The following is a 15,329-nucleotide window of genomic DNA, read 5'->3' on the forward strand; positions in this document are numbered from 1 at the left end:
ATCCATATCAGGGCCTTATGCAGTATAGGCTTCAGTGATGCACACGTGCCAAGTGTACAGAAGAATTTGGTCACACATTGAATGGAGAGCACCTCTTACATTCAAGATTTGTTTGATAAGTACTGCAAATGTTACCAGGTTGCTTACTGTGGGCAGTACTTTCCAGTTGGAGTTCCAATTTGTGGGCAGATGCTTTTGAGCCTGTAAATGACATGCAATGGCTCATATTATCAGCACACGGAAGTAATTTTAAAGTAGTTGGAAAATTGCTAAATTAGTGCTTTTTAGATAAGAGTAAATGTTTCTCAGAGTCATTTTAACTTCCTATTTTTGTCTGACAGTGGCCAGATTACCCTCCTGAAGAACAATACAAGGTGATAATATGCCTCTTCCTAGCCCTAGGGTTTAGCTTCCAACTCTACTACTTTTCAATAGTTTCCTTTCTTGCTCTTTAGACTTAGCACATGTCAGTTCCACTGCCTTTACCAGTCAACAGATGCTCTTCTCTGTGTAAATACTTCAGTTTGCCACCATGTGCATGAATGAACTGCCTTTCTGCAAATGTTTGCAAGATAGTATGCAACTTTAAATAGTTGCCAGATTAAAAGACAGAAGTACACAGATAGTTGTCAGTAAACTTAAGACAATGGCTGGTTTATGCAAAAAACCCCCACAAAATTCTAAACACTTCTACCACTTTAAAAGCATTTCTGTTGAAGTCTGTAGCTTTTGTATGATAAATTGTACTTCATCAGATGCACAGGACATTGTCTGCCATAACAGTGTGATGATGTGCCGAATTTTCTGGTTTCTAATTTGTTTAGAAAGTTTTTAAGTTTCCTTAACCAACTAAATTGTGATCTCTGCTTTGCCTTGGATCTGACATTTTCTGCATTAATGTTCTGTAGCTACTTTGGTGGCTCTGGCTTGGCAGAGAGGTGGGTTATAAATGATATACCATTTGTTTGCTGTAGTATTTATCCCACCCTTAGTAGCTGCTGAACTCTGTAGATCTCACTGGAGTTACAAATCCAGAATTCAGTATTGAAAACCTCTTTAGTCACCAAATTGATTTCTTAGCCATTCACATAAATCAGGCATATGTACTATGTAAAGCGCTAGTCTTCTATGTGATATTGTTTCAATATATAAACATCCCAGAAAGGACTGTAGTACTGCTAGAGTGGCTTAACAAATGAAATGGGAAGTGTATATGATAATTCTAACAATGTAATACAATACAGAGAATATGTAATTGATCAAATAGCTTTGAATGTTTACCTTATTGTCCACGCTGGTAAAGGCAGTTGAATATAAAAGCCTGATTTGGTGGAGGGATCTTGGCACACTGACCTGAAAATTAGCATGCTGCTGTTTGTATATCCGAATTTGGGAGGAAAAAGACGTAGTGCATACCTCTTTATGTGTACCAAATGCAGTGTGTTTTTAATAACCGTGCTACTTTTTGGTAAAGCAGCAGCAAATCTATGTTGCTTTTAGGATAGAAAGCAGAAGGAAGCAGCTTTGGAACAATGGTAGTCTCGGAGCAGGATTAAATGCCGCTGTTTATAAATTTGTTTTCCCCTGAATTAATACTTTGATTTCTTGGCTTTGCTGTCTTTTTTCATGCTTTCACTTATTTCTTTTTTTCTTTTGGTAAGTAACTATTTAGTTACACTTTACTTGAACAAACCACTTTTCAAAGCTGTGTAGTCAGATGTGTTTAAGACCTACAACAGGATATCACAAGAGAAGCTATCTCATTTCCCCTTTCATTCCCCTCCCCCATACACTTTTCTTCTCCCCTACTTCCTTCTCTTTCTTCCATCAAGCAACTTGTGTCTATCAGCTGCTATCCTCAGTTCCTCAGCTCTTCCTCCACCCCTCTCTTTGCAGCCTCTCCCTCCCTCTCTCCTTTCTTCCCTCCTGCACATCTATCTGTTTCTGTTCTGCTCCACTCATCAACTTTACCTTTTCTCTGTTGTTTCCTCCCTTTACCTTTTTCAATCTCTCCGTCCAACTTTGATTGACAGTAACCAAGATTTAGAAGATTCTATAATATTATTATGATTGCCTAGCAACTCCAAAAGTGACTGCTGCGATTGCTGAATATAGTCTCATGAGTTCTTGGTGGTCATTCATCTATTAAAGCTGCAGACGTTACTTGTAGTTGGGTTTTTTTTAACCGTCCTATATACTTTTCTGCAGACCTTCTTTGAGGTTTCTGGAAAAATCCCCCTTGTCTATCCTTGGCCACAGTGTGTGGATTTTTGAGCCGCACTTTAGGGCCTTGTTCAGAATTAGACATGGTTCTGAAAACAACAGTAGAATTATAACTTAAAAGTACTGTGTGTAAAAAAGCCGGATACATTTTAAGGTACTATTTGGCATTCAGGAAACTAGTTTACAATATTCAGATTTCCCATCATAAAATTCTTTTACGTTTGGTGTCCTTATTACAGTCAGTGCAATGATAAAAACCTGTGATATTGCACTAGAATGGCAGAAGTTGCTGATGCATTGTTGGGATTAGAGGAATGTCTGACTGATTGGATTTTATGGTTTTTCTTGGAATGCTTATTAGATGCAGTTAAAAGCACCTATTTTTTCAGAATTATTCTCCATTTCGGCCCTGCACATATTCTTCTCAGTATTTAGTAATATCTGGTTTGCTTAAATGCTTCTTCTGTTCTTGTCTTGCTATGGTTTATTGTCTTGGTAGCATCGTTTGTGTGTTTAGAGACTTTGAATATTTAAAGACTTTCTGCAGAGCAGGATGAGCAGAACCCTCTAACAGCATGTGAGCTGTGCATGATCGTAAGAGCTTCCGTGCACCTTAACGTTTTGTCAGTCCCCCCGACTAACTTGTTTCCCGTAGTTACATGCTGTAGTGGTTACCACTTGAGTATTGCAGAGCAATACAAATACTTTGATTTCTTGTCAATTTACAGAAGTGGAACACCCTCTCCAAAACGGTCGTCGGTCAGCTCACGCTCTCCGTTGATAAGAGGCAGCAGAGATCGGTTTACTGGAGAATCGTATACAGTGCTGGGTAAGGTTTTCTAGGTTTAGCTTTTTAATCCAGTGTCTGTAAGCAATGAGATTAGGGATTTTCACTGGTGCACACAATCTGTCATTTGCACTCAATTATGTATCTTTTTGCCCTGACTTGGGTGGCCCAGGCTCGCCCAATCTCATCAGATCTCAGAAGCTAAGCAGGGCTGTCTCTAGTTAGTACTTGGATTGGGACCACCAAAGACCACACATAAATGGGCAATGGCAAACCACTTCTGAATGCTTCTCGCCTTGAAAACCCTTTGGGGTTGTCATAAGTGAGCTGCAAACTTCACAACAGTTTCCACCACCGCCACATGTGTCTCTTGTTGTGTAGCTTTCACCTCAAAGCAATCAGCAGATTTTAAAGCAGAGCTATTCTGGTAAGATGTGAAGTTCTATAGTCTTCTTGCACTCACTGCAGCCTCCTAGCACTTTGGAAAGGAATACTCTCCACGCAAGATATTATTTCCATAGGAAAGCTTTTACTTCAGCAGTTGCAATGTTACACAAGTCTATTCTATACAAGACTATAATACTATACAGAACTCTTCAGCAATAACACTCTCAGTCACTATCTCTATCTCTCTAACTCAACTTAGCATAGCATAACCAGTGGTGGCGAACCTTTGGCACTCCAAATGTTATGGACTACAATTCCCATCAGCCCCTACCAGCATGGCCATGCTGGCAGAGGCTGATGGGAATTGTAGTCCATAAAATCTGGAGTGCCAAAGGTTCGCCATCACTGACGTATACAATGCATACATCCAACAGGATACTTTTCTCTGCCCCTGCAAGAGCCTCTCATTGGTCTAGACTCGTCACAGTTTAATTCACCAATCATGTTAAAGGTTAACTGCTACTTCGCCCCTAGACTGACTGTCTCCAGCCTCTCTGATGGCAAACTTCTGCTAACTTAGAAGATGATCTTTTTGTGAACCTTTCTCTTTTTTTCATATGACAAAAGCAATCAAAATGTATTTGGTGTTAAGAGAAACTTCTGTGTTTTGTTACAGGTGACACTGCTATTGAAAGTGGACAGCACTACTGGGAAGTAAAAGCCCAGAAAGACTGTAAATCCTATAGTGTGGGAGTGGCATATAAAAATTTGGGGAAATTTGATCAGCTGGGCAAAACTAATACAAGCTGGTGCATTCACATCAATAACTGGCTTCAGGTTACCTTTGCAGCCAAGCACAATAATAAAGCAAAGGTACTAGATGCTGTGGTTCCAGACAGGATAGGAGTCTACTGTGACTTTGACGGAGGTAACTTCTAGTCTACAAGAATATTATTAAGGGAATGGAATGGAATTAACGTAATGCTGTGAAGGGAATGAAAATAACATAATGCTGTGAAGAAATTTTGGAAATATTACAGTGGGTTGACTTCAAGATGTCTTTTCAGAGAAAGGGGAGAACATAGTAAAGAGGTAAAATGAACTTGGGGCACTTGGGTTAATTGTTTCTGGTAGCGCTATAGTTTCTTAAGTTTTAACCAGAGTAAACCTGAATGTCTGAGAGAGGTGTCTCCCCACCCCTGAAATGTTAATCTTTTCAGGAGCCGTTCTTGGCACTCTTCACATCAGCTGTACATCCCATAATTCCTCCAATAGGATTTGCTGAAAAACAGCTGCCAGAACGTATACAAAAAGAATAGTCCCAGCATGATAACAGAAACAAAGTAAAGCTCTTAGATGTACTAAGGTTTAACTTGGGATAGGTTAGACACAACTGTGAAGTTTTTAAAGCTTGATGCCCTAACAGTTTAATTCATTTCAAATATGGATCCTAGAGTTAAGGGAGATCAGACTTGACAGAATTATGTTGCCAGAACAAAGACTAGTGATGCAGGTGTACCTGATGCTAACTAGCTTTATACTACATTGTCCTTTTTTGAATTTGTCTTCGTTGTATCTGAACTTTGAGGACAGTATGGATAGTGAACAGAATTTTTTTTTTGTATTTGAAACTGGGACCATTTAGTGAAATTACAAGTTTTAGGGCATTGGTATATGTATGTGCAACACCTAATCAAGTTATAGAATTAATTACTGCAGGGTGGATAGGTTATCACTGATGATCGGCCGTGACAATGAAGAACTTAATCTCCATATTCAGAGGAAGAATAGTTCTGTTTGCCAAATGCTGAGGTCATGTTGGGATGTCTGTCTCAATTGTCTTGTTTGTAAGCCGTAGCCATATGGTCAGCTATTGTTGGAGGGTGCAGGGGAGTGTGTGTGGGGTGGGGGGTAGACTAGGATGACCTGTTGCCCGATCCAACAAAATAATTCTTAGAAGCTGATTTAGGAATTAGTCCAATATATTGCAGGAAGTGTTCTTGCCTTTCTTTGCTACATACTTTTCTTTTGGCCTCAATGTTTTATACTGTTTCTTGCTGTGTGCTTACAGTTTCAGTATTGGCTGTTATTAAATATGCATGCATAAATACATACATACATACATACATACATACATACATACATACATACATACATACATACATACATACATACATACATACATACACCTTTATTGGCATAATCAGAAGCAAATACATAGATAGGTAATAAAAGCAAAAGGCCCCACAAGGACCATAACAGATACGTGCTACTGGGAACTCTCAACTATCTCCATAATGAAATTGGCGACCTCTTCACAAAGACCAGGGTCCGAGTTATTCAGCAATAGAGATAACCTAATCAGATCAGGCAGCCCAGATTGGAAGAGAGAATATAAGTTGGTATATTTAGATCTGATTTTATCAAATCTGGTGCAGTGCAAGAGTTGGTGGGCCAGAGTTTCAACCATGTTGGATTTGCAGCTGCATAACCTTGCAGATTTTTCTGGGTTACCGAACCTACCCTTTAGTAGGGCAGAGGGCATAACGTTAAATTGCGCAATGGTAAGGGTTCTCCTTGCACGTGGGTTCGTTAGAGCATAGAGGTAATAGGCCATATGGCTCTGCTCAAATGGGATTAAGAATTGTGCTGGGGAGCAGGTTCGTTTGGCTGCTAGATGTAAATTTGCAAATTCCAGATTTAAAAGCCAATCTCTAAGCCTATTGTACGCTTCTGAACAGGACATTAAGTAGAGTGATTCAATAGGCAAGCCGATGGATATGATCTTTCTCTCGATTAGAGAGAACCAAGGGTTAGCCTGCGTGTCCTGTAGTATCAATGAGACAAGGGAGCGTTTGGATGGCAAATAGTAGAGGCGGAGCCAGAATCTGAAGGCTCTAAACCACGCTTTATGTTCCAGGCTGTTTTTCCCCAGTTCTAAACACAGGGCTGCGTAGGGGACGCAGTTTGGAACTCCCATTACTTGGTGGAAAAACTTAGATTGGGGGACATTCAGAGCATGGTTCACTGCTTGGATCCAGATGGGGACCCCATAAAGTAGTTGGGATTCAACCTTTGCATTGAAGATCTTTAATGCAGCCCGAACAAATGAGTGCCCTCTGCTATGAAAGAAGCGAAGAATTCCAGAAATACTAGGGGAGGACAGAGTGAGCGCTGCCTTTTGGTGCAAGGTCCAGGAAAGGTTGTGTGAAAAGGTGATACCGAGATATTTAAAACAAAAAGCCTGCTCAAGAAAAACATTGTTTAATTTCCAATAGTATTTTTGTGGGATCTGGCAAAAACCATGATTTTGGTTTTCTGATAGTTAATTGTTAATTTGTTGGTATCGCAGTACTCGGAAAAGTTATTAAATATTCTGTTGTAGAGCTTGAAGCTTTTTAGTCATAATGAATAAAACTAAAGAACACAGAATGTGTAGTTTTTAAAAGGCAAAGAACTGTAAACAAACTTTTTTGAAGTGTTAACCTTCCTTTTTCTCTCTAGGTCAGCTTTCATTCTATAATGTAAGTTCAAAGCAACTGTTGTATACCTTCAAAACAAAATTCACCCAACCACTATTACCAGGCTTCATGGTCAGTACCTACGTTTTACCTTTTCACACTCACAGGCTATTTCTGTATTATTAAATTATGCCAGTTACCGCTAGTAAAATCATAATCAGAATATAGAAAAGATTGTCAACCTGATGTCATGGTTATTTTGGGATACAGTTAATTCTAGTACTTTGTCCGTGGAGGAGTTCTGTGAGAGAATAGGCAAACCATTGAGTTTGGGAATGGGCACAGGAGCTTAGGTTTTTTAAAAGGCTAGCTTAAAAAAGCAAGCTGCTAAGTCTTGTTTGTGAAAGTATTTTCATCAGTTAGGTTGTAGAATGTGAATTGCTTGACGTGCATGATTTGAGATATGCATTCCCAACTTGGTTACTTTCAGTCATATGAATTTTGATTTGTGCAACTAACTCTGGTTTACCAGAGATGACAAACCCTGGTTTGGCTGTTTCTTGCACAGCAGGCAGGGCATCTCTGTGGTCAGGTGACTCAAAAAAGTGGTTCTCCTTGAATCGCCAACTAGAAACCTTTCATTTGAAACCCTAGTTGGATGCCAGTTGGATGCCAGTCAGCAAACTGAGATTTGATCAAGGCAATATATTGTGATACTTGGATGTAGTCAGTTATTCCTTAAAAACAAGTATTTAAAGAAGCGGATGTACTGCAGATTTCCTTGTTCTTAAACATTCAGAGGCCTAGATCTGTTCAGTACTGGTTATGTATATGATTCAGTTTTGAATAAGCTTAAAGCAAGTCCTGTGCGTCACTTCTGGGTACTTTTTTGTCTGTAAAGTCTAATTTGATAACTTACTCTTAATTGAGTTTATATTTAAGAGGGTCTGGAACTTGGTGTGCACCCTTTTGTATTAGCAATGCTTACAAGTTAACTTGAAGTTGAAGGGGCCAAAGGCTTGCACATTTTATCTTATAATTTTTTCCCAGTGAAAATGACAATGGAAAAATTGGTTTGATTCTTACCTTTCAAAGTGACAGAGGCATAGGTCGTTTCCGCACGGCCCAAATACGATGCCTTAGGGACGGCAAAAATGCCGTCCCCAAGGTGCCGTTCGCACAGGCGGCGCTGCTGATATGCAGCAGCGCCGACCTGGCTCCCCTCCACCTTCCCCAGAGCGGCATCAGGCCGCCCCCAAAAACCTCCTGGAGGGAGGTTTTTTGAAAACAGTGTGTTCCTGCCAGCGCGGTGCGAACGGTACCGCCGGGAACATGCTGTTCCCCCCCCCCCACCTCATCGTCCTGCATCGCTCTACCGGACTTTTGAGACCCTCCCTCGCTGTCCTCCAACCCCTGGAAGTCGGAGGGCAGTGTGGGCGAGTCTTAGTAGTCCAGCAGGGCGACGCAGGACGACGAGGTGAGTGTGGGGGGGACGGGGAAGAGCGAACGGCCCCCACCCCTCCACCGGCAGGATTCCTGCCGGTGCAGGGGCGCCCTTTCCGGCCATAGTTTCATTTGTTTCATATTCTGAATAAGTGCACATCGAGGATGCAGAATTTAGATGATGGCCCAGTGTGCCAACATTATCTGTCAAATTAGCATGCACAGGAAAGGATCAGTTTTTTTTTATAGGCAGAAAGTTAAAGCTAATTTGCTTGTCTGCACTCTAGCCAGATATTTCCCAACTGGAAGTTTCCTTCCAGTTCTGGCCACCTTCACTACAAATAAAAATCAGGTCTATCATTTTATTCCTTCCTCTTCAGAATCAGTGTTATGTGAAATGGTTGTGGAAGTTCATCTGTTCTCAGCATCTGTACAAAATTAGTTTTCAAGGGTTATAATGACTGAATCCAGGTTGCTTGCTGCATAGAGCAAATATACAGAATCATTAGAAGTAATGCACGCCGCCTTTGCTGGGCGGCAGTGATCTTCAATATGGCATGCCGGGTACCATGCTTCCCACAATTGAGTTTCCAAGTGCCCATTTGCTTCCTTCTCAAACCATAGAGTCAGTCTTGGCTTTCTTGCACCTCACCAAAAGAAGAGAGCCCAAAACTGACTGACTTTGCAGTAGAAGAATGTTTCACTAGCTGCTTCCCAACATTTTCTGCATGGCCGCAGTCTTCTGTGATATTTTGCGCTGGCACCCATTCTCTGTTTTCAAAATTCTAGAAGAGCCCACTTGCTCAACAGGATTGGGGGCTCTGACTTTGTAGTATATATGGATTTCCTCCATTGCTTCTGTTGCGTTACAAGAAGAGATGTGATGTGTTGTCACTTTGTGAAAGTGCATGTCCCTGTAGCATTTTAAGCAAAATGAAATGACATGGATGAATACTTACCTTTTGGATTTTGGCCTTAATTTTCTAGGTCTGGTGTGGGGGTCTCACAGTGACAACAGGACTGCAGGTGCCAACGGCAGTGAAAACACTACAGAAGAGTGAAAACGGACTGAGTGGTTCAGCTAGTAGTCTAACCAATGTTGCCCAATGATATTTCTGCTATAGGTTAACTAATGTTTTGCTGTAGGCAAAATTAAGAAGAGCTTGCAAGCAATGGATTTATATGTTCCTGCTGCTTATAAAGCCTGAACACTAATTTGTGCAGAACAGTTAGGGCTGAATAGAGTATTGGCAGGAATGTACTATGAATGTGCAAAGTAATAGGAAGTAGACTGATCTTTTCTTTTAAAGAGGGGTATTGAGGTTGTGGCTACAAGTCTGTGATTCTTTCTATTTGACTGAACTTGATTACTTGTCTTGTGGCTGCTACATCCTTCAATATGATATGATGACAAGTATGATCTTAGTCTAAAACCCTCATCACTTTCCTTCTCTTGTGAATTTCTAACTTTTGCCCCTTTGACCTTGAGAAATAGTAGATAAAACTAGAGATTCTACACGGAAGCTTTAAAAATGAGAATCTTTTCAAGCCGATTTGAATCTACAGAATCTGACACAATGGAAAAAGGTGCAAGATACTAAGTTCTGATTGCTGTCCTTCTATTTAAAGATTGTATGGCACCAGGCATCATGGCTTACTTTAACAAGGGTTATCTAGTCTGTGCAGGTAATGGATTCTAAACTTATTTTAAGTGCTGTGTCCACAAGCCATGCAGAATACTCTGTGGAATGGGATATCCCCTGATTATGAAAAGTTGTAGTATTGCTGACCAGTTTAGCATAGGAAAATCTGAAGTCTTGCTACTTTTCCTTTATAAGATCTCTAGGGTATTCTGTAATTAGTGGGTGAAGTAACTTCTGTATCCTGTCTCCCCAGTGGGGATAGAAGCCCCTCTAGTGTTCCTGAATAGACAGACATCGTGATGAATCTTAAGATTGTACCTTTGTTTGCATAAACTTTTACTCTGAATGCACTGGCATTTCTTTAAGGTATGTCCTGAAAATTGTGCCTAATTGAATTGGAGTCCATAATTCGAATTTTGGTGCATAAATCTTTACTTTAAAACTTAATGTGTTACATATTGACTTATAAGCCTGTGATCTTGGCTAGATAAAAAGTGGATTGTAAGTGGACTTAATGACTCCTCCCTTCCTTCCATAGGGTCAGAAAAGATTATTAAGGCCATGCACTGAAACTCATGTGCTTCCAACTTCCCTGCCATTTTAGCTTGGCTCCTAGTTACTTCTTCATCAGTATGTAGGAGTGACTTATGTAGGACTGACTTTTTAAAATGCATTTTTTCAGTGGATTTGTTGGATTACTTGACAATTTTACAAACATGTACCAAGGAAACTGCTTCTGTAACTCTGATCTGTTTTTACAAAATTAAGACAGTGGCCTTTCATAGAAAAGTTACATTGCAATTTGGAAGTCATCTAAAAAAGAGTTCAGCAGAATCTCCTGTATGGACTTAATTTTTTTTAAAGATTTTCCTCTTGCAAAAGATTTCTGTGGCAGCATATACGACTAAATTTTCTCATGTCAACATAATTCAAGCTGTTTTCTCCTTTCAAGGCCAAGTTTAAATATAGATTCTAAGAAGGAACCAAAAAACACGACTCTATACTGTTAGCGATGCCACTCTATTTGTGGCACAACCTCTTTGCACTCTTGGGAGAAAATGAGGATGTTTTGAGTGACTGATTCTCTTTATGCTCGTTGAATTAAATGCCCCTACTATTTGGAAGAGAAGCAGTAGTACTTCTAAAACGTCTTATTGATATGCTGAATATTGTAAATAAGCTCCTAATTAATCTGTATCCAGATATTCCTAAAACTGGAATGATGTTTATATATAAAGCACTAGCTTTGTTTTGCCCTTCAGTACTATAAACAGTTAACATGTGCACTACTGATAACAACACTGCTGCGTAAGGAGAGTCCGCAAGCTACTGAGTAGTTTTCCAAGCCGACTAGACATCATGCTCCTGGAATGATTACGTATGCTTCCAATTATTCAGACTTTTCTGTGGCTTTTTCCACAATTCACCTGATTTGCAACTGTTACCCCAAATGCACACTTAGTGTTGATATGGAAATATAAAATCAGAAGTAGAGAGATGGGTTTGTTATCATTATAGGAAGGATAATTACTGTGAACTAGTCTGGGGCCCAGGTGCTTAGTTCTCTTGCTGCTTAACAGGGTAGTCCCATATCAGAGGAAATGCCTTAAGCACTTTAGATTTTTTTTCCTTATACCTTTGAGCTAACAATCCTCCATCTGTTAGTTCTGTGTCAAGCATGCAGATATTTAGTGCAATTGAGCAACATGATAACTCAGTTGGAATGCTGTTTGTTGGCTCTTCAGATGGAGGCATGTTTATGTAGTCAAAAAATCTGTAGTGTTTTCCCAGTGTGTACATAATTTTGTTGGCTTGCCTACTGTAAAATTTAAAGTATTTTTGTATTTGAAGCTAATGCAGACTTCTGTTTGTATATTTGCAGGGGAGGGGGAACTAAACCTGTGTAAGGGAATCATGGAATTTTCACTCGATGTAACACAATTATGTAACTTAGAAAACTTGGTTCCCTTTTATGGAATACAGTAGCAAACTGAATATTCAGTTATGCTTAAATGCAAAATGTCACGTGACCTTTCTGGAAGTTGCAGAAGGAGCACATTTGAAAGAGCAGCTGAAAACCAAGGCATTCAAAGAATACAATGAAAGGGATCTCAAGGCTGGTCTATTTTAATATTGGCAGAGGCTAAAAATCCAGACTTCTCAAGCATTCTGTTATCTGTAGGTTGCAGAAATGTCCCTTAAACATTGACTTATCTTCTCTGTGTTCTGTCTACTAGTACATGTTTCTGTTTGGGAGGTATAAAATAGCCACTGCCTGTCTCTTGTCAAACCTATAATCTGGTTAACATTTGGCACTAATTATGATACCTGGTGTGGTGTTTCAGCAGAGCTGCTTGGTGTGATGGTCATGCTTATCTGATATAATTTCACTCTTTTTCTTTGGCGTCAAAATGAAGGGTACTGAAATCTTACTGACTTAAATATAAAAGATAAACTTCTGTTCCTAAGTACTGTACAATGGGCATTTTCTGCATCTCTCCATCATAAGCCAGCTCTTCAGTTTTCACCACTAGGAAAGCTCTGTTTATTTAGTTCTCAGCACCAGCAAGCATTTGTGCTTGCGCCTTTTAAAGCAGACAGCTCCATATCATTCCTCTACCCGTGGCATAGATGTTGAGAGGCTAGAATGCATCTTGAACAAGGAAACTGCACATTGACAGTACCTCAGGTATTCAATAACCAGTTGTTCTTCACTCTTGTTGATTTATCCTAAAACAACAGTCCTACCTGCCATAGACACATTGTACCACTGGGGTGCCTTAGAGCCCATGGAGTGTTTTTATTTGCTGTGTCTCTAACTCAACATGTCTCTCAGAGGTTTTGTACTAAATAAACATTTGAAAAACTACCTTTGTTTGCTGTTTGATTTCTTCAGGTTCGCATAGTCTTGCATGGTAGGTAAGCTAAAAAAAACCCTCTATGCCTATTAAAGGTTAATAAAGATAAAAAAGAGGTAAGCTAAAATGTTATTTACTTCATTTATTATATCCCACCTTTCTGCACATTGAGGATGCAAAGCACTTTGCAACATTCTCCTCTCCAATTAATCCTGACAGCAAGTTTGTGAGGTCAGAGTGAGAGAGGCGGAGAGATTAGGCCCATGATCCCCTAGCCCAGTGGTTCTCAACCTTCTTAATGCTGCGACCCTTTAATACAGTTCCTCACATTATGGTGACCCCCAACCCTAACATTTATCTATTTTACAGATGGAGAACACTGATGCAGAGAGTCTTAGGCAACCCCTGTGAAAGGGTTGTTCGAGCCCCAAAGGGGTCCCGACCCCCAGGTTGAGAACCACTGCCCTAGCAAGATTCCTTGGCAGAGTGGGGGGATTCAAACCTGTGTCTCCCAAATCCTAACCTTAGCATTATAGCCATTACAGTATGCCATTCAACTGACACGTCAAATTGGAGGAATGCTAAAATTGTGCCAGCTCCCAGCATTAAAACTGACTTATGCCATACTAAAGGTCCTCAGTATCCTTCCAACTTTTCTCGTGTGTGGAGTGGGATCTTTTTGGCAAGTCACAGTTAAAACAGACTGAGACAACAGCCTCTGCTTAAATGTATTTAAAGAAGCCCAAATCTGGCTCCTTGTTCCTTCATGTTGTCATCCGGCTGTAATGGAGAGGACAGCTGCTTCTATTTTCTGGGTGGGGTCCTGGCTCAGTGCTAGAGCACTTTGCATACAGAAAATCCTGAGTTTGATCACCTAAAACAGTGGTGGCGAACCTATGGCACGGGTGCCAGAGGTGGCACTCAGAGCCCTCTATGTGGGCACGCGTGCACAGAGTTCGTCATGTGATAATAGTGTAATTATTTCAGGGAGATTTTTAGCATTAAACCTAAGACCTAGTTTTGGGGAAGCAGTGTAGGTAACCTTGTTAAGCGCTGTTAAACCCTACTGATTTTCATGGGAAGAACTAAAGCGTGATCTTTTACCTGGGAGTAAGCTCGGTTGCTGGCAATGGGGCTTGCTTCTTAAACCCTCCTAGGGTCGAGATTCGCCCATTCGAAGAATTGCACGGTTGCTTCAAAGCAAAGTCACCGACTACCACCAAGCTTACTCCTGAGTAACGCGCACCTTGGAGTCAACCGTTTTTTCTAAATTAAGACCTCAGTATTCAGGTTAAATTGCCATGTTGGCACTTTGCGATAAATAAGTGGGTTTTCGGTTGCAGTTTGGGCACTCGGTCTCGAAAAGGTTCACCATCACTGACCTAAAAGATCATTGTAGCCAATGCTAATAAATACCTTTTCTCTGACTCTGGAAAGCTGCTGTGAGAGCAGACAGTGTTCAGCTAGATCAGTTGTCTAATCCAATATGTAGACCAACTGTTGAATGTGAGTATATATTTACTTCATTTATCCTTTGCCACCAAATGATTTTACATCTCTTGCCTCTTTTATCCTCACAGCAACACTGTGAGGTGGATTAGTCTAAGACTGGTATGACTGGCCTCAGCAAGAGTGGCATAGAAATATTTGCACTTGGGTCTCCAAGATCCTAGTCTGGAACTCTAACCACTACACCAGCAGCCCATCCCTCTTGTAGTTTGTAGTTCATGATCAGGAGTATATGCTTTTGCAAGGTGAAAAGGGAGAAAATGTTCTCAACAGTCGGCTACTAATACAAAAGTACAATGCCAGCACTAAATTACAGGAGGCCAGCTACTACCCAGCAGTCAAAACCCAGTAAGGGTCTTAGTCCTAAGTCTGAATGCACAAGAAATTGTTGAATACTCAAGTCCTACAACTGCAACAGATCAGAATGGTTAATCTTTAAAACTACCATGTTTCAAGCCACTATTATCTTATGAACTTAGGCAGATGGCAGGGCCAACTTTATTATTTTTTTATCGGTCTGTGCCATGGATTGGAACTTGTTTTAAAGTCTAGTAAAAGGCTGAGAGAAGTTTTGCAGCAGTGAAGGGAAAACACTTCTGATTAAAAGGTTCTTGTGGAAATCTCAACTATTTCTTTTTCAAATAGAATTTGGGACCAAGGTTTGTTAGCTGAATTGGGTCCTCGCTTATTTGTCCTCTATGTACCAGGTCAGCAATAGTATCTGCATTCACCCTTCGTTCGGGAATAGTGGAAAAACTGTATCTTAAAGGTAATTCCCATGTTTGGGGTGTGTGTGTTTCACTGTGGGCCAATGGTATGAACTGGGACTAAATTAGAGGAGGGTGTGTTCAGGACTGCTTAGTCCTGTGTTCCATCTCCCTATCGACCACTTAATCCCAGTCAAGAAACGGGCCCCATTCAAACCTCATAACAAGTAATGCACAACATCTAAGTCAACCTCTTTAACAGCCACTGAAATTCCCTGTATTCACCCTTTGCTTGGGAATATTGGAAAAAC

At 40.4% G+C, this 15,329-nt stretch overlaps 1 protein-coding gene across 4 annotated transcripts in view; it reads left to right on the plus strand.

The window, feature by feature from the left end:
* The window catches only part of FSD1L (fibronectin type III and SPRY domain containing 1 like), a 38,883-nt gene extending 26,070 nt beyond the window's left edge, over positions 1–12,813 (plus strand). Inside the window, exons 10-14 of one of the 4 annotated variants that reach the window (XM_048503468.1) lie at positions 342–374; positions 2,955–3,052; positions 4,074–4,325; positions 6,902–6,990; positions 9,289–12,813. In XM_048503468.1, the coding sequence (XP_048359425.1) occupies positions 342–374; positions 2,955–3,052; positions 4,074–4,325; positions 6,902–6,990; positions 9,289–9,411 (595 nt within the window). In that variant the 3' untranslated portion in view covers positions 9,412–12,813. Of the gene's footprint in view, positions 1–341; positions 375–2,951; positions 3,053–4,073; positions 4,326–6,901; positions 6,991–9,288 lie in introns of all 4 variants that reach the window. The other 3 variants (XM_048503466.1, XM_048503469.1, XM_048503470.1) reach the window with 3 other exon arrangements.
* The last annotated feature ends 2,516 nt before the right edge of the window (positions 12,814–15,329 follow it).

This window comes from Sphaerodactylus townsendi, linkage group LG07 (genome assembly GCF_021028975.2).
Source record: "Sphaerodactylus townsendi isolate TG3544 linkage group LG07, MPM_Stown_v2.3, whole genome shotgun sequence".
In the NCBI taxonomy this organism is placed as follows: domain Eukaryota; kingdom Metazoa; phylum Chordata; class Lepidosauria; order Squamata; family Sphaerodactylidae; genus Sphaerodactylus; species Sphaerodactylus townsendi.